This window comes from Camarhynchus parvulus, chromosome 1 (assembly GCF_901933205.1).
Source record: "Camarhynchus parvulus chromosome 1, STF_HiC, whole genome shotgun sequence".
NCBI classification, from domain to species: domain Eukaryota; kingdom Metazoa; phylum Chordata; class Aves; order Passeriformes; family Thraupidae; genus Camarhynchus; species Camarhynchus parvulus.
The window spans coordinates 109233921-109251428 of record NC_044571.1 but is presented as its reverse complement, the minus strand read 5'-3'; the positions used below and the strand labels follow the sequence as shown (position 1 = coordinate 109251428).

The 17508-nt window shown below is 37.8% G+C and overlaps 1 protein-coding gene across 3 annotated transcripts in view; it reads right to left on the bottom strand.

The window, feature by feature from the left end:
• CADM2 (cell adhesion molecule 2) overlaps positions 1-17508 on the bottom strand; it is a 578457-nt gene that overhangs the window by 186078 nt on the left and 374871 nt on the right. For 2 of the 3 annotated variants that reach the window (XM_030960443.1, XM_030960463.1), the window contains exon 2: positions 15517-15543. The exons of the other annotated variant lie outside the window; for it this stretch is intronic. In XM_030960443.1, the coding sequence (XP_030816303.1) occupies positions 15517-15543 (27 nt within the window). The remainder of the gene's footprint in view (positions 1-15516; positions 15544-17508) is intronic. 3 annotated transcript variants of the gene reach the window in all.

Sequence of the window (17508 nt, the reverse complement as noted above, 5' to 3'; positions counted from 1 at the left end):
CTCTTCCAGATTAAAGTCTCATAGATCTTTCCTTTTTTTCTAAAAATGAGGGTTATATTTCCCTTTTCTGCAGCCAGTGGGAACTTCACTACCTTGCCACAACTTCTGAAATATAATGACTTAGCCACTTCATCTGTCACTACCCTTAGGACCCATGGATATATGAGAGTATTTTTCAGTCCTTGTGCTACTTGTGTTATCCAAAGCCTTTTCTATTTATTTAGACCTATAGAGAAGTAAAAGTATATAATTTTCACCTTCTTTTCAAAGTGAATATACTGGTTTAACACAGTGCATTTTTTTTAACTTCTCATTTAAAGCAGGTGGTTGAATTTTCAAATCTTCAGGGACAAATATCCATCTTGGGCTGAAACTTTATCTGTCTCAATTCAGGAGAGAGGATTCATTTTTTTTTCTTTAAGAAAGTTATAAACCTCATCTTGAAGTCTTTGAAGATGAAATGTATTCTCCCTATGCTCCTAACTTCAGCAATGGCCTAGAGACTTAACAGGAAAGTAGGTCATTAGAGTCCCAGATACTTTCTTTGACACAGCTAAATGACATTTCTTCTGGAATCCAAATGTCATTTTTGCCCTTTATTCTTAGAAAAATAGATGTCAATCCCCACTAGAAAACACTGTGATCATTACTTTTTGATAGAAAATTTAAACCAATGGAAAATAAAATAAGTTGGAGGTTCTGCTTCTCTTCAGCTTCTGTTTCATATCAATTTTCTAGGCTTCCTGGGCTGCCTAAGTATGTCTCAGCTGCCAGTCTCTCCTGTTCAAGAATGAATCTAAAGGTATCTAAGGCAGCGTCTGTGCATTTTGGAGGCTCACAGAGTTCAAGATCCAAAAAAAATCTGCTTAGTTTCACAGTGATTTAGAAAAAAAATCAAACTTATTTTAGTGAAATTTCAGGCTACAATCTGACTTCACACTGTAATGCATCCAACAGCCTAATCACTGCCATACTGTAGATAAGGGAACAGCCATGGCTGAAACACAAAGCTCAACAGGTTTTTACTCTAAATGGCTAATTTCAATCACAAGCCACAAGTTGAGAAGCCTTGTCTTGGCATCCTCCTGTCACCAGCCCAGATTTCTCCTCCAGCACAGCAGTTCCTCTGCTAACACTCCCCGCTTGTCCCACACACATCTTAACCATGGCTGCAAAATGTTTCAGACTGACTGGTGATTTGTGGTTTTCTATTATGATCTCCCAGGATACACGATTTGTGTCTAATAGAAGCTCACATCCCACACTCAAGGAAACAAAACAGAGAGAAACAGGGAAACAATGTGTTTGTAAAATAATTTGCCATGAGCAACCCAGCAAGTTCCATTACAGAGACCTCTTTAGCCACAAGGCTTTAATACTTGAGTGACACAAGTGACAGAACACTGAAAATAGAAAAAAAAAACCACAAAAAATCCTTGGCAGTGAGACACCATGGGATGGTTTACCAGAAAAAATTCTGAAATTCAAATCACTATGCAATTTGACCAGTAGAAATATGGTTTAGTTTAATTGATATGTAACATTTCTGTAAGCATTTGATTAAAAATCCTTTCCTACTTAATTCAGTGCCATCTTCCTCCTTTCAGTAGTTCCTTCCTGCCATCACCCTTCACCCTGGCCTCATGTACATCAAATTCTAGTTTTGCCCTCTTTTCTGTAACAGGCTTTGACCAGAATCCAGGGAAAGGGCTTGGACAACCCTGTCTCATGAAAAAGAACAGGAAGATACAGAAATTGTTTTCCTAGGAAGTAACTTGAGATTTCAGAAAAGAAACATCCAACTAGTGAAATTCTAAGACATTAAAAGACCTCTTTTCTGCTCCAAGCATGGAAAAATCATCTTAAAGCCAGTCCAATCAGAAGAAACACTATGTCAAGATCACAACAGACTCCTTTATTGCCAATGAGGAAGGCAAGATAGACTCTGTTACATTTATATTGCAACTCAAAACTATATTATGCCTCATACTTTTGCAACTTTGTTCCATAAATTCATGAACTTATGTTTTCAGGTCCAGACACCCTTTCAGCCATAATCTTGCACTCTGACAAGCCAAGTAAATGACCTGACATAGAAAATGTTAATCTCTGCTGGTCACTGGAACAGGTGTTGAGCTCCCCAAGCTGCTGACAGAGTAACAAGTTGTGCCTCTACAGGAGCAGCAGGTGTGGTACTGAGTGATGCTGCACATATTCAAAAAAAAAAACATTGCCTGGCTGTCATGGATCACTGCAAAAACAAGGAGCATGCCTGAATACCAAGAATTCCCAAGGGAAAGTTTTTATAATGCAAAATAATGCCATGAGTGTCTGAGGGGAAAAAATGGGGGCAAAAAAAAAAGAAAGAAAATATAATTTTGAAGTCCATCAATGAGGTTCTGATAATCTAGAGAATGTGACCAACAAGTAAACAGGAACCATGGAATAGGATTTACAATATCTGTACCAGATTGGAATGCTCTGGAAAACAGACATAAGACACTTCAGGAATTAAACACAAAATGGTGCAAAAACCAGGAAATGTCCAATAAAGTCTTTAAAGGATACAAAGTTAGTCCAAATGCAATTCTCCTGGCACAGAGCACCATTATTGTATGTACTTAGGACACAAATTAAGCAAAGACATGACTAGAAAGTTAACGAAAAAATGACCAGAAAAAAATTATGGTTAAAAAAATACAAAAAACCCACCTATCAGGAAATTATTATCTATGTAGTATAGGCATAATTTAGGTGAGATCAGAAAATGTTTTGTTGTTGTTATTGTTTTGGTTTTTTTGTATCTCACTGCTTGCCTTTTTACCACCACCAAGCAGCATTACACTTCCTAAATATCCATGTCTTGACCAAAAAACCCCAGCTAACAAATCCACCACCAAGTCACCTTGTATAGATTGGGAAGGATAAGTGAATTTGTTCCCTGCAAATGACCAGGAATAGGTGAAATCTAAAACTATCATTCATACAGAAGAGGGGTGATACATCTCACAGAAAGTGCTGGACAACCTTTAGGACTGCAGTAATAGAAATGAGAAAAAATCCCCTTGCACTTGGGGATTAAAAATTGAAACTTCAGCTATACCCTAGAATCTCATTAGCTGAGAACAACCGAGCAAGAAGAAGACACATTTTCTAATTTATCACTGGATGAGTATGAATGACCAATATGGAGCAGCTTCAAGGGAAGCAGTTATAAGACAGTTGAAGTATTTCTGGTAGATGTAGGAAGGCTGGATAGAAAAGATGCAGCGAATCCCAGGTAAAACACTGGAGAATTTTCTGCTCACTTCAGTCAACAGCAGCCAATTTACATCATGACACACTGGAAAAATATCATCCTAGAAACAGAAGAAACTGAAAAATATCTGTCTGTCTACCAAAATGATGACTAGGAGAAAAAATGATAGATGTGTATTATTCACAGCAATAAAAAAATTACATGTGACAAGATGCTTATAATTAAAGATAATCTTGACAAAAAAAAAGTTATGTGAATATGCTGCTTCTGGAAATTAGAAGAATACACCTGTCATTGTAAGGGAAGGGTTCAGTTTCACTAATGAAATTACCAGCTGAGGAGGGGGGACAAACTGAAATCAAACCAACCAACCAACCAACACCTAAGAAAAACCAGCAAATCCTCTGCTTTTCAGAAGAATGAAAACAGAGGAGGAAATATGTGATACCTATAGAGATTGGTCTTGATGATCAAGAATACCTCCATAGCTGTTCATGTTCAACCTGCATTTTAGAAATAGCCAAAGGGCTTGAATACTGTACTTCAAGAACTCAACCAAACCCACATCTTTTGGGAAACATGTGAACATTTTTCAGGTAAAACTGACAGTTTTACAGCCAAAATCAACGATATGACATCTTCTTTAGAGTAATTGTGACAGGAAATAACACTTTGCTCTTCACAGAAGCACTAAAGAAAGCAGAATTTATTTTTAAAAATGTAAAGTTATTAAAATATTTGTCACTAACCTACCCAAATGACTGGATATATTTTGGAATATATTTAGATCAGATCAAGATGGCAGGTGAATAAAGGAAGACTATTTACAAGAGCATGTAGAGACATGACAAGGGGAAATGGCTTCAAATTAAAGAGAGTAGGTTTAGAACAGATATTAGGGAGAAATACTGGACCTTGATCACTGTTGGTGTCCCAAACCCCAGAAACTTCTCTCAACAGAGCTCCAAAGCCCACTTTTCCTCCTGGGCTTTTGAAGAGTGGAAAAGCCAAAGATCAGGGGAATTCCACTATGTCTGCTCTGGAAAAGCATTTTTACTAGTCTGCCTTTTGGGGAATATTTATTGTTGGAGTGGGATGGGTAGTCCATTACAATAATCATTACAATATTTGAATTCTGTAGGAGAAGCCCAACCATGGTAGGGAATCCCATTCATTTGATTCGTTTCTGTACATAACATTATCTGAAAAGAACACTGAATTATTAGCTCATTAGTGTTACACACTTTTAAAATGCAAATGGACATTAATGCAGGGATTGATATTCTCCCTTCATTTCTGAGCTTCTATTTGGAAAGCATTAGCTGACACACTTTACATTTCCAGAAATCAATGATGAATAAACAAAATAAATACTGCTCCCCAAAACAAATGAAAACAGCTACTTCTGAAAGAAATTAAGTAATGAAACAAAGGGATTTCCAGTGACAGGCTTTTTGAATGAAAAGGGAAACTACACAAAAAGCACAAAAAGTTTTTCTACCTTGAAAAACTTAGTTATGTAATTTGTTTCTTCATCAACTAAAATCAATCATTTTTCTCCTGATACACCATGCACAGCACATATAATGTATGCATACAGAAATAAGAATAACTATTAGAAAAAACAAAAAAAAAGGAGAGTCACCCTTCACAAAAGAAAAAGGACTGCATATTCCCAGTACCAATTAACAAAAGAACAGTGGGTCTGTGGGAAACAGTTGGATGCATTCTATGTGCACAGGTACTGACATAAATTAGAAGTTTATAGCCTTACCTTTGTTTGCATCCTTTAAATCAGATTTTTGCAAAGATTTCAGTAAGACACATGGGGACCTGAAAAGCCTAGGAAGAACCTCCACTGCTGGCTGCTGCAAAGGCCAACTGCACTATTCCTTTCCATGGCCGCCTTTTCAGTGTTTCCCTCCCTCCTGACAGCTATACTCAATTTTATTTCAAACTCCCTATTTCTCTTGCTTATTTCCCTTTGAATAATTTTTTGTCAAGTTACAGTGTTTTAAAGATTTGTATCATATTCTTTAAACTTAGAAGACTAAGTTGGAATCATGACTTTTAGCTAGTAGGCCCCTAGGGAGCCCATGAACAGAATGCTGAAACAACAAATGAAAAGATCCAATATTTAGTGTTTTGGGTGTTTTTTTTTTTAATTACTACATGCTATTAATCTGTTAGCTAATCTATTTAGCCTTCAGATCTGTTTCATAGAATCATAGATTCATAGAATTAGGATCATAAAAAGGAAAACCTGAGGTTTTTTTTCTTTTCTGGAGTGCTGGTACTGGCATACTTTGAGTTGCAGCAATCTGTGAAGAACAGACACATACATCTGTTTGGCTTCCTGGGAGCCAGCAACAGCTTCCAGAACATAAATGGCAGAGGTTTCTTCTGAAATTTGCAATTATTTGTGATACTCCAAACAGAGCTCTGGTTCTTTTACATGAGCTGAGAAGATGCATAAAGACAATGTGATGTTGCCAGCTAGTTTTTATAAGAGATGAACTTCACTTTATCAGCTTAACAGAGAAGCTGTTGGGTGCTCTGTAACAGGATGAGTAGTGATTGAGGATGTTAATTCAGAATCAACAATTTAATGTGCATGGTAAATAAACACTGAGTATTTTTCTCTCCTTTATCTCTAATGATCCTTCAGACTTTGTGGTCAACAGATCAACATAAATCATCCCATGACCATCTCTAATGACAGATTTTTTTAAATAGTAGTGTATGAAGAGCACACGAAAAAAAAAATCCCTCCAAAGTACACTGCTCGAGTGTTTTCCACTACCTTTCCTTTATATGCAGCCCATAATTAAAATGTGAGGAAGACCTTGAAGTTATTAGCCCTTGAAAGAATCCCAGAGGAATGCTGAGCATAATGCTTACTTACAAAGAACTAGAGATCCCTATGAAACTATAACAGCACACATGAAAGTCTTAGCTGATTTACGCCTTTATGCTTCATCTAATAAACCAAGACAGAATTAACATAAAACCACAAATGGTAGCAGTGATGGTGAATCCTCAGCCATTTAAACACCGTGTGTTTCACTGACCACTAAAGTAAAACAAATTCTCTGAAGATCTGATCCCATACAGAGATTTAAGAAACAAATCTTGATATCTGACCAAATGTGGAGAATCATTATAAGCCCTCTGGTTTTCAAAAGACAAATTTTAAGAAAAAAAATTCCTTATACTTAAAACACTTTTTCACTTCCTTTTGTTATAAAAGCACACTGAACAAAACCAAGCTTGAAAGAAAAGCCTGTATTTTTAAAAGTGTCTATATCTTCAGAAAATAAACCCCAGTGACCATGGGTTTAACCTGTACACCAACTGTTATCTTTTCTCCTGTATTTCAGTATTATTATCTGATATAATTATTATTATCCCTTTTCTCTATATGAAATTTTGAAAAAAAACCCCAAACTTCAATAGAAGTTGAGAAATTTAGATACTTAGGACAAAGAAGTTGACAACCTGCCTCAGAGCAGCAGCTCCGACCAACTGCCAGATATTAGGCACTCATGCCCAGCAATTCCACAGAATGTAGAAAATATGATGAAAGCATCTTGGGAACTCACTATATCCTTTTGATTGTGCCTAAATCAACAGTCTAGACTCCGAAGCAAAGTGTTTTGTCTGACTGGAATCTGACAAATTACTTAACTGAGCCAGCACACAGCAATATGTGTCTGAAATGCAATGTGCTGCCTTTGGAAATTCTTTGCAGAGAGTCATAAGGGCTCAATGCTCAAAACCATGACCAGATTTACAGCAGCACATCCATTCAAATAGCAAATAAAGCAACCACATTTCCAGCAGAGCTCTATTCAAGTATGGCAAGCTCTCCTAATACACTGCTTTTGAGAGTCTCACATGCTTAACACCCAAATGAGCACAGAAAAATTGAAAAAAAAAAAAAAAAAAGGGAATCAGAATTTGTATTAACCATTGTTGGGGGAAGAGTGGCTTATCTGAAACTTGGGGAATAAGAACTAACAAAATGCTTCAGTCAATGATAACCAGGTCCACCTCAGAATGGAGCATCCTCCCTAGAGTCCCTCTCCCACAGCTGTGTTGCACTTCACAAGCATGAAAACAGACATTGTCCTTATTCCATCCCAAATTCTTCTGCACTGCCTAAAAAAAAAATTTAGTCAATAAATGACTGACACATTGGCTCAGTGTAGATGCCTCTCAAATAAAAAAGACACGTTGACAGCAATAGCCTGCCCCTACAAATCATTTCAGGGGAGCTTTGTACCTTCCTTTGCTATTTCTGTGCTGTTAGAGGAGCTCTATTCCATAATAATCTGCAACTTTGGTGAGTGATATACGATCACAACTGTTAATACTGGGGTTTTTGCATCTGTTCTGGAAAACAGAATAAAATGCATTAAAAGCCTTAAGAGGACACATAGGCTTGTCAAACTGCTGCTTCCAGAGCTGCTCCATGCAAAAAATGAAAAGCTGATTCACATTTTTTTTGGTCTCCTTATTATGTAGCAGGACTTGGGAAGTTGAATGGCAAAATAATTCTGACAGGGACTACAATGATGAGCGTTTTGACTGCATACATATGACATCATTTGGAAATGTCAGCTTTCTCAATATTGGAAAGATCTTACAGATGTCAGGGCCAAGTATTTCCCAAGTATAATTACAAAGAATAAAGAACAGCCAGCAACTTTTTTAAGAACTATTATCATCATTAGGATTCCAGCTTTTCCCCCTGAGGATCACTGCTGGAGTTTGTAAGGAAGAAAAAAGGACAGGAACGTATTTTGCGAGTTTTCTAAAAAAGCTCTCCAGAACTCAGGCAACTGCTTTCTCTCCCAAATCTTCTAGGACAAATGGCATATATATGACATACTTAAGCAAATTTGCATAATTTTTTGAGACAAAATTATAATGTCTTACATTATCTAATGGAAAATTAAACCATGAAATAATCTAGTGTCTTGATCTAATGTGAATTTTGCATTTAAGAGGATATTAAACACAAAATTCAACAAGACCTAACACATTTTTAAATTTAAACCTTCATAGTCCTTCTGCACTCTTAACATGGCCATTTTCAAAACTTTTTCACTTCCAAACTTTTCTGGCTTTTTGTTTCTCTGTGGACTGTCTTCAAAGACAAGCATGAAATTTGGTTCTACATCACCACTTTCTTCCTCATCAGAAATGCTGAATATAAGAAAACTCTGACCCTTAACACCCATAAGAAATCACGGAGGAAAACTGAAATCCCTATGTTTCAGCCTCACAAGTTTAACCAGTGGACAGAATTTAATCCTTGGAGGAAAGCACAGGCTTTATAAGCTGGAAGCAGTGACTAAACTACAGGGGAGGAAATACCAAAGAGACAGTAAAGGAATGATTATAAAGGCTACATTTGCTTTGTTATTCTCTCTGAAAGTACAATCACTTACAAATACTAAAGGTGCTTTTAATACCTTTAAGTGACATATGAAAATTCTACCTTTAGAAGTGGAAACTGTACTTTGAATAAAAACATCATAAGATTTTACAAAGCAGAGCTCCCCTACTTCAATAGCACTAGAATATCTGAAAAATTTCAATCAGGTTTCAAATCCCGCTATGCTACTACAACAGTCTTGGCAAGCTTTTTGTAATGACCTTGTAGTAAAGGTGGAATATGACAGGTTTTTATTTCTACATGTCTCAGGGGTGAAAGCTTATAACCATAAATAAATGCTCTTCCAAACTACTGATTTATGGAGTTTCCCCAGGCTCTATATTGGATTCACACTTTCAACATCTATACACTTCCACTTGTTCGCAACTTTTGCCATCATATGTTGCAGAGTGTCAGTTTTGCAGATGATACCCTGAGTTAGCTATTCCTCAACTAAAAAAAAAAAAAAAAAGAAAGAAAAACAAAAAGAAAAAAAAAAGCACCAGCAAAGCTAATTCCTGACTAATGTCAGTGACTGAATAGCTGAGAACTTTGTGAAGATAATGCGAACAAGAAAAATAGTTTTGTGTCTCTTTGTGTACATTTATTTCATCCTGCTCCTTACATGGACAGCTGCTGTGTTACTGACTTAATTCTGTGATAATTTTTGAATGAGAAATATGCTTGGCTAATTACATGTACTAAAGAGAGGACTTAAACTGGTAGGTTTAGACCCTGTAGGCCTTGCAACTGTGTTGACAAGTTCTGGCCAACACAATTTCTCCTGGTTTGCATGGTTTTCAGTCAAAACTCTAGTATGAATGAAACCTATTATTTACCTATGTATTTACAAATATATAGAATACACACAGTAAACTTTACCATATGATGTGAGACAAATCAAAAATGGCTGGGTAGAACATGACCAATGATGAAGATCTGGTGAAGCCCAGTGAAAAAATTTGATTCTTAACTAAAAGACAACGTGAGTAATTGCACAACTATGCAGGCAATAACAGAGTATATTGGTTCAACACTCTTCACATGATCCCTCCTGACTTAAGCTTCAGATAAGCTGATACCAATTTCATTGACATAATGAGAACAAACAAAGTAAATCAAGTGAATAAAGTCCAGAGTGATCTTTGCCTCCTGGATACGATGCTTTTAGACAGTGCATCAACTGTTATGATGATTTATATTACGGACTGAGATGTAAGCCTTAAGTAGCATTGTTAAAGCTAAATTTAATCTTATGTTTCTGAAGGAGAATCAGTCTCCTCTTTTAAAAGTAAGGCAGAAACAATATACTTCTAAACCTGTAGAAGAAATGACTGAAAGAACAAAAATGCTTTTCCATGGTTCTCAAAAATAAAGAGAGTTTCTTTGGGATACAGATGCAATGAAACTCAAGAAAAAGACACAACTCAAAAATCCCCTGGATGTCAACCAGGCTACAGAAAATAGTCCTGTTATACCCAACTTATGAGGCAAGTGAGATAGAGTTCAAGGCACTTACAGTACTTAAAATTGTAATACTAAAATAGAAAAAAAAGCTTGATGGTATCTCTCATTAAAAGGACATCCCCTAGAACCATCAGAAGTACAGATTTCATGCCAGTTTTTGAGAGAGAATATAGCATTGTGTGGGTACTACAGCAGAACTTTGCTATGAGAAGCAGTGGCACTATGATATGAATGGGATTTCCCCCGAGAAAAAAAATTAAACACAGAGCTTCATACACAGCTAAAATGGGAGAAAGAAGCATGTCAGAAATAGCTACCAATCCAACAGGTTTTTATAAAGATTGGACAGCATGAATCCTGCAAATTTAAAGCGGTCACAACTTCCCCTCTGCAAGAAGTCTCTTCTTGGGGACTTAGGAATCTTCTTGGAAATGTCACCATTTCTAATCTGTTGGCCAGAGGAGACTTAGGAAGGGAAAGAAATGTTGAACTTCTAAACAAGCAGATGATGGATCCTTCTGGAGGGCTTGCTTTCCCCTCCTGCAATAGAAGTTGGCCTTTATATTCTTTTTTTCTTTATAAAAAGTTGTCACAATCATCCTCAGTATTTCCAACCAAAAAAAAAAAATAAAGTAACTACAACAATGAAAAGCGCCATCAAAGAAAAAAAAAACCCAACCAACAAATCCCACAATCAAAATTATCAGAAACTCTGATATATACTTGGAAGAGTTAAAAGCCAATTGCCTAACTACAGGAGGTTTGGGATAGATCTGACAATAACTTTTTGGTAATAGATGCCACTGTTATTAAACACTGGCAAAACAACGCGTCACCTTCATTGCTGCAGTACTGCTTGTTGTCCACTTCGGGACACGGCACACTTTGGGACAGAGGCCTAATGCCGAAATCCAAAGGCCACGTGTCCACTGACTGCAAAGCCACTGGTGCCCTGATGCCAAAGGCGTCTCATGCCACCCCCCCACCCCTCATCTAAGTGGGTTTTTACTGTAAATAACCCAACCAAAGCAGACTACGAAGCCGTGAAGAGTCTTGAAGCCCTCAGAGCGCATTTCCCCATAGCCGGAAATGAGGCCGTGAGGCGTCACAGCCTCAAGGCTATGTGCAACTGAAGAAGAAAGAAAGAAAGACTGACAGCACTGAAAAAAGTGTTGCTGAGCCCACCTGGAAGTTGCCCGTGGGTCCCATAAAGACAACGAGCAGTACTACAGCAAAGACAGTGACCGGTTTTGCCGGGTGGGGATCCCTGTGGGCCAAGGGCACCTGAGCGGCCTCACGGGAGCTGCTGCCGCCATGAAGGCCGGAACTAAAATGGCCGAACTTGTGCGAGAGTTCCCGAAGCCCACGTCAAGGTGGGGCGTGACCTCAGAGATCTGAGACTCCTGATTGGCCAGCAACCACGCAATTTAAAAACTGAAGTCTGCGTGCTGATTGGCCCACCAGAGTGAGGCAAGAGCCGTTGGGCCGCCTCCCATGAGGGGTCATACTCCCACAGGGCCCGCGGTGAATGGTGGGACAATGGCGGGATGGCTGTGAAGGGGAAAACAAAGACAGAGCAGTCATGGATGACTTCTACAGCTGGCTCCTTTTCTGTGAGCTGCTCCGGCTGACCGACCGCTATCCACATAAAGTCCCTGTGAATGGAATTCCTGCCTTTGTAGAATTCACAAGCAAGATCATCATCATGACCAGCAACAAGATGCCGGACTAGTGGTGTGGAGAGCAGATCGACATGAGGGCAGAAGGATCATTGTACAGAAGGATCAACCATCTGAACCTTGTGGAGAACAACAGAATACGAGATATGCCACAGATTATGCACAAGCAAACATTCATCTCGAGGAAAACACTCAAAAATTCCATTTAGGGTTAGGGACAGGGAATGGGATTTGCTATACTTTTCTCTGTTTTGGAGACAAGGGGTGCACCATTTGGCAGTACAGGCTTTATGAGGCCTGGGTTAAATTGACAGAATTGGACATAGAGAGTTAGTTTGTAAAACAGATCTAAATCCTTGTCCTCATCCTGGGTCATGCTCATGGGCCAGCAACTGAGTGTATCAAAGAAGTGAAAGTGAGGAGCACAGAATTCTATTTCTCAACTAATTACATTTGAATGAAGACACTTGGCCCTCTCTTCCACTTTCTGGCTGAAACTTGACACATCATTAGCAGATCTGGTGAGACCATCCAGGATGGAAACCATTGTTAACAGCTGCCAGAAGAGATCTGCAAGAATATTGTTCCAAAATTATCACAATAGTGCTCCCTAAGAGGTCAAGGCAGTCTTCAAACAGGTGCTCTGCTAGAGGAAATATTCATTTATAGAGATCAAGTTAAACAAATCTCATCTGGTGCATTAAGAAATGGTCCTTAAAATATTCACGCACTGAAAAAACCTCTGATAGCCTGAGATTTTCAGGTGGCATTTTCAGTTTCTGCTTCACCAAATTAAGTGCCATAAATCCTTTTTCACGTTTCATTTTGCCCCCTCCTTACCCTCTCAAACCCTTCTGAACTAGACTTCTTGGAAATGTCCTAAGGTTTCTGCCCATAAGCATCCTGTGGCAGCATCTGCTCACAAGTTCAAAGCAATCACAGAATCACAAGGTTGGGAGAGACCTTCAAGGTCATCGAGTCCAACCTGTTCCCTGACACTTCAACTAAGCCATGGCACCGAGCGCCACATCCTGTCTTTTTTTAAACACATTCAGGGATGGTGACTCCATCACCTCCCCAGGCAGACCATTCCAGTACTTTAAGAAGATCTGACCTGTGCAAAATCCACGAATTTACCACAAAAAAACTTCATGCATCTTTTTTGAGGTCATCAAAAGTCTAAGAAAGAAAACCATGGTAAAATCAAGCAATCATAGTGCAAATCTATTCTGGAGCTGTGAAATCCTTGAGATACTTCAATTTGACTGGAAGGCTGTGAGCAAACAGATTTAAGTGGGTTTTACTTACAGGGTAGCTCAGCCCAAATGACCTGCAGACCAGATGACCTTTCAACCTAGATTGATTCTAAGTGCCTCAAAGCCAGGCTAAAGTAGAGTTCAACAGCTGCTTTCCAGCACTTAATACAAGCAGTATTTGACAAAGACTGAGAAAATACTTCAGGAAATAGCATTGAATTCAAAGTTTGAGAGCAAAGGCTCTGTTGTTCAGCTTACAGACAATGCCACAAGGAGGGGGAGGGAAGTGGAGACCAGCAGGAGTTTTCCCACGCTAACAATGCACAAACAAAAGACAGGTGATCCCACAGAATATCATTTAATAATGTGCTCTGGAACTCTCAGATCTTAGGGTAGGCATGAGGTCAACTGTGCCTTGCTGAAAATGGCAGCACAAATTCCAGACTTTCAGAAAGGAAAGATGAAGACCCGTACATAAGAGCAAAGACATAAAGGACTGCTGGATTTCATATTATAAGTGCCAAAAGAGAAACTCCTCCTGAGAATTCTCTCAGTTGTGAATTGATGTTTCCAGTGCCATATTAGAGAACTGTTTTCCAGTTAAGTGTTAGACTTGAAAAGAAGGAACAGACCTTTCTTTACTGCTTATACAGAGTAATGAGAAAAGCAGTAAGGCATCATCTACTTCATGTCTTCCACCACAGGAGATCATAAAGTAGGTCCTAAGCTTTTGGTAAAAGACAGAGCTATCGCAGGACTGAATTCCTTGTGGGTATTGGGTGCTTTCATCACAGGGCTGTTCAGCTCCAAAGGAAAAGCTGAGGATTTCTTGAAGGCACTGTGCAGCTGAGCAAGAGATCTCCAAAGATAGCCAGATCACAGTGTCAAACCTCTTTCAGGATACAGAGCTTCAGCTGTGCATTCAATATGCATGTGCACTTCTGAAATACGGGTGTGTTAATGCTCACAGATGAGTGGTACCCGTGAGTAATTCTGACTCATCCTACAATTCCTGTGCCTCCAGGGCAATTTCTGTTTTAATGGCAATATATGGGAGTATCAGCTAATCACTGAATACTGATGAGATTGTGTTCATTTGTGCTGAAAAGTCCCTTCTGTGGATGTTGCCTTGGTTTGGACTTTTTTCGTTAATTATGAAGGTCTTGAAGTCTTGACCCGCTGTTACACAGCACCACAGCTGAATACATAACAGTACAGAAAGGAGTAAAGCAAATTTTAAAGCATGCATAGGCAAATAGATGAATTTGATCTTGTTCACTCCCCTCATTCATGTCACCCAATGCATGCAAAGTTTCTGAGAAAAAGGTCTTACAAAAAGCCATGCAAGGGTTTAAAAAAATATACAAACCTGAGCTGTATTTTAATTATTGATTTAATTATTCTAATGCATAAACACTCTCAACTGGCTGTATTTTATTTGATTATTATTATTATTGTTCTATTGACCTCAAGCTAAGCAATGTATGGAACTGAACTTTGCAAACCTTGTGAATCTTGACTTCCAAAATACATCTAAACTAGCAGAGATTTTTGCCTTAAAATCTGATGTTTAATTATCAGACAACTCAAATTTATTTACCAGAAATAATATAAAAACGATAGTAAAATACATATTCTCATGATTTTCTATGCAAATATATGTTCGTACATATAAATGCACATGCATCTATATATATAAACACGTATGCATTGATTTATGTGCATCTGTAAGTCAAAATACACCCCTCAGGTTACATTTGCCACATCACTGCTTTGTTGAAATTCAGGAAATGGTTTACAGCACTGCTGACCTTACATGATTAGTTCTGACAGGTTTCCTTCTTTGTCACACTGATTTGTGGCAATCACCTTGCTGCTCTGAAGCCATAAATCTCTGCAGATATCATAGTATGCCTTTCTATATATTGGTATGCTATCAGGAACAGTGATGATCATTTATACTAGTGTGAAAAGACAGGAAATGCTTAGGAGACACTTAGGAGCTCATTGTTCTCTGTTCAGATATTTATAACTACGACTAGAGATAAAAAATATGAATTACATTTACATATTTATGAGCATTTTTATGCAATATCTTCATTTCGATTAAAATGCCATCAATATCCCTACATTACTATAATGAAAGTCAGAAATCTAACTACAATGCACTTAGTTTTATCTTTTTCCTGAAAACTTCCCAAATTAAAGCAATTAACAAAATACAGCATGAGGAGTGCTGATTGATAAACAATGCATTTAGGTGTAAATTCAAAATTGTAAAGAACTAATCTGGCACACCATAGGACCTAAAGATATTTTTCTTTGTTTGGAGAAGCAGAAACAACCTTGGGAGAAAATGCGTGGGCTGCAGAACCATGCAATGCAAATTGAAGGGTGCAGGCAGAAACTCACCTCTAGCTTTGTTCTTTGTAGCAGCCACTGGAAGCAAGGAAAAGATTGCACAAGAAGAAGAGAACAAAGATAGATTAGACAGAAGTTTGAGCAAGCAAGAACACAGAGAAACTTCATCACTATCGATTCAAGGCTAACAAACACCGTTTCTAAGATTATTTGACCTATTTATTAGAGACACTGCTGCACTGTGAGTGAGTTCAGATCTATGATTCTGTCAGAAACCCTGCATTGAGAAGCTAGAAAATACATCAGAATACACACTCAAAAAAGCACAGTGGGGATTGCAGAAAAATCACGGATCGTTAGTCACAAGTAGGTGAGAACACATGCACACAAATTAGTGAATTCTAAAACTTAAAGCACAATTTGGCTTGCCAAAAGTACATTCTGAAGAACCTAAATCTTATGTCATCCCCTTGCTCCTATTTCTTGATACATCTTTTTTTTTGTGAAGCTGATGCAAAGAAGCATCAGTTAATCTGGAGATACTCCAATGATTTATAATCTCCTATACAATCACTATTTTTCCTCATTGAAACCTATAACTTCAGATTTTTCTTGCATCCTAATGGAACATGCAAACCAAAAGGAACAGAAGATATTTTAATCAACAGTGACCAATGTTCAAACTCACAGAAACAGGGACAGACACTACAGCCTTCCCTGAGTATCCTGAATCCACAGAGTTTCATGCTGGTAGATTTTCATGTCCAGCAGGGTAACAAAAACAAACACTGTAGTTTAAAATGCTTCACTAACAACCACACTATCACCAAAATAAACAGAACCATGGTTTTCTGGGGCTCAAGAAGAATGTTGTTAAAATGTAATATTACTCAGAATCCAAAGTTAGAACAGAATCACTGTGTTAATGGAGTTAATTAAATTACTCAAAAAGATGCCATCCAAACCTCTCCAAATTCTCAAGCACACTCTGAGAAGGCATTCATTCAAAAGCATCTCCATGGAAAAAACCCCAAAATATGCAATTCTTCTTATGTTGGCCCTTCTTGTAGGGCAGAACTACATTGACAATTTAAAGGCAGCTATATTTGAGACCAGGAGACATGAAAGAAAAGGAGAAAGACCAAACCATTTTCTTTGGTGGCTTTGCTTCTCTTGTTCATATCTAAAAGGTTTGTTTGCTTGATTTGTTTCTTCTCTTTTTTGATTTGGTGTCACACCACTCAGTCTTTATTAAAATGAGCATGGAGTGCATAGCAGTGAAGACCAAGTTGCCATATATGAAGAAATTGTTGAAAACCTGAAACTTTTAACTTTATGAACGCATCAAAATATCAGTTCCCTAGCTGCTTCTTTTTTTTAAATTTTTTCACTGGTCCCTCTTTTACTTCCAAGTTCACCATTGTGACTTGGCAACATTTTCCTTGCAGTGAAAATAACACAAAAAATTCTGCTTTGGGGAAGTACAATGAGTGCAGATACTTCTGCAGAGCTCTTTCCATAGGGCTGTTTAACAAGACGTATTCACCTGCAAACTGTCCGTAAATCTTACACATGCTAAAAATTGCTTGTGTAGTAAACAAAATTAATGATGCCATTCTAATTTTATAAGAAGTGAACAGTTTCTCCTTCATGCAAATTTAAGTTGATAATGAATGCACTGAGTTCATCAACCTGTTCATTTTATTACACTTCTCCCTTTTTTGTTCGGTCGCAAGAATTACATCTACATGAATGTATTATCACTTCTAGCCAGAATAATCACATAAACTTAACAAAGGTCTGGAGAAAACACTATCACCCTGTCCCCAGCAGAAATTTAAAAGCAACAGGAGACTTTGTACTTAATTAAACAGAATAAAAAATGTTTTTGTATACATAAATACATATATTTAAAAATATATGTACTTAAACTCTTCAGAATATATATACACACAGTTATATGCATATGTAAGTGATATAATTTATGAGTATGGACACACATATGCATGTATATTAAAAGAATGCACACATTCCATGATGAGA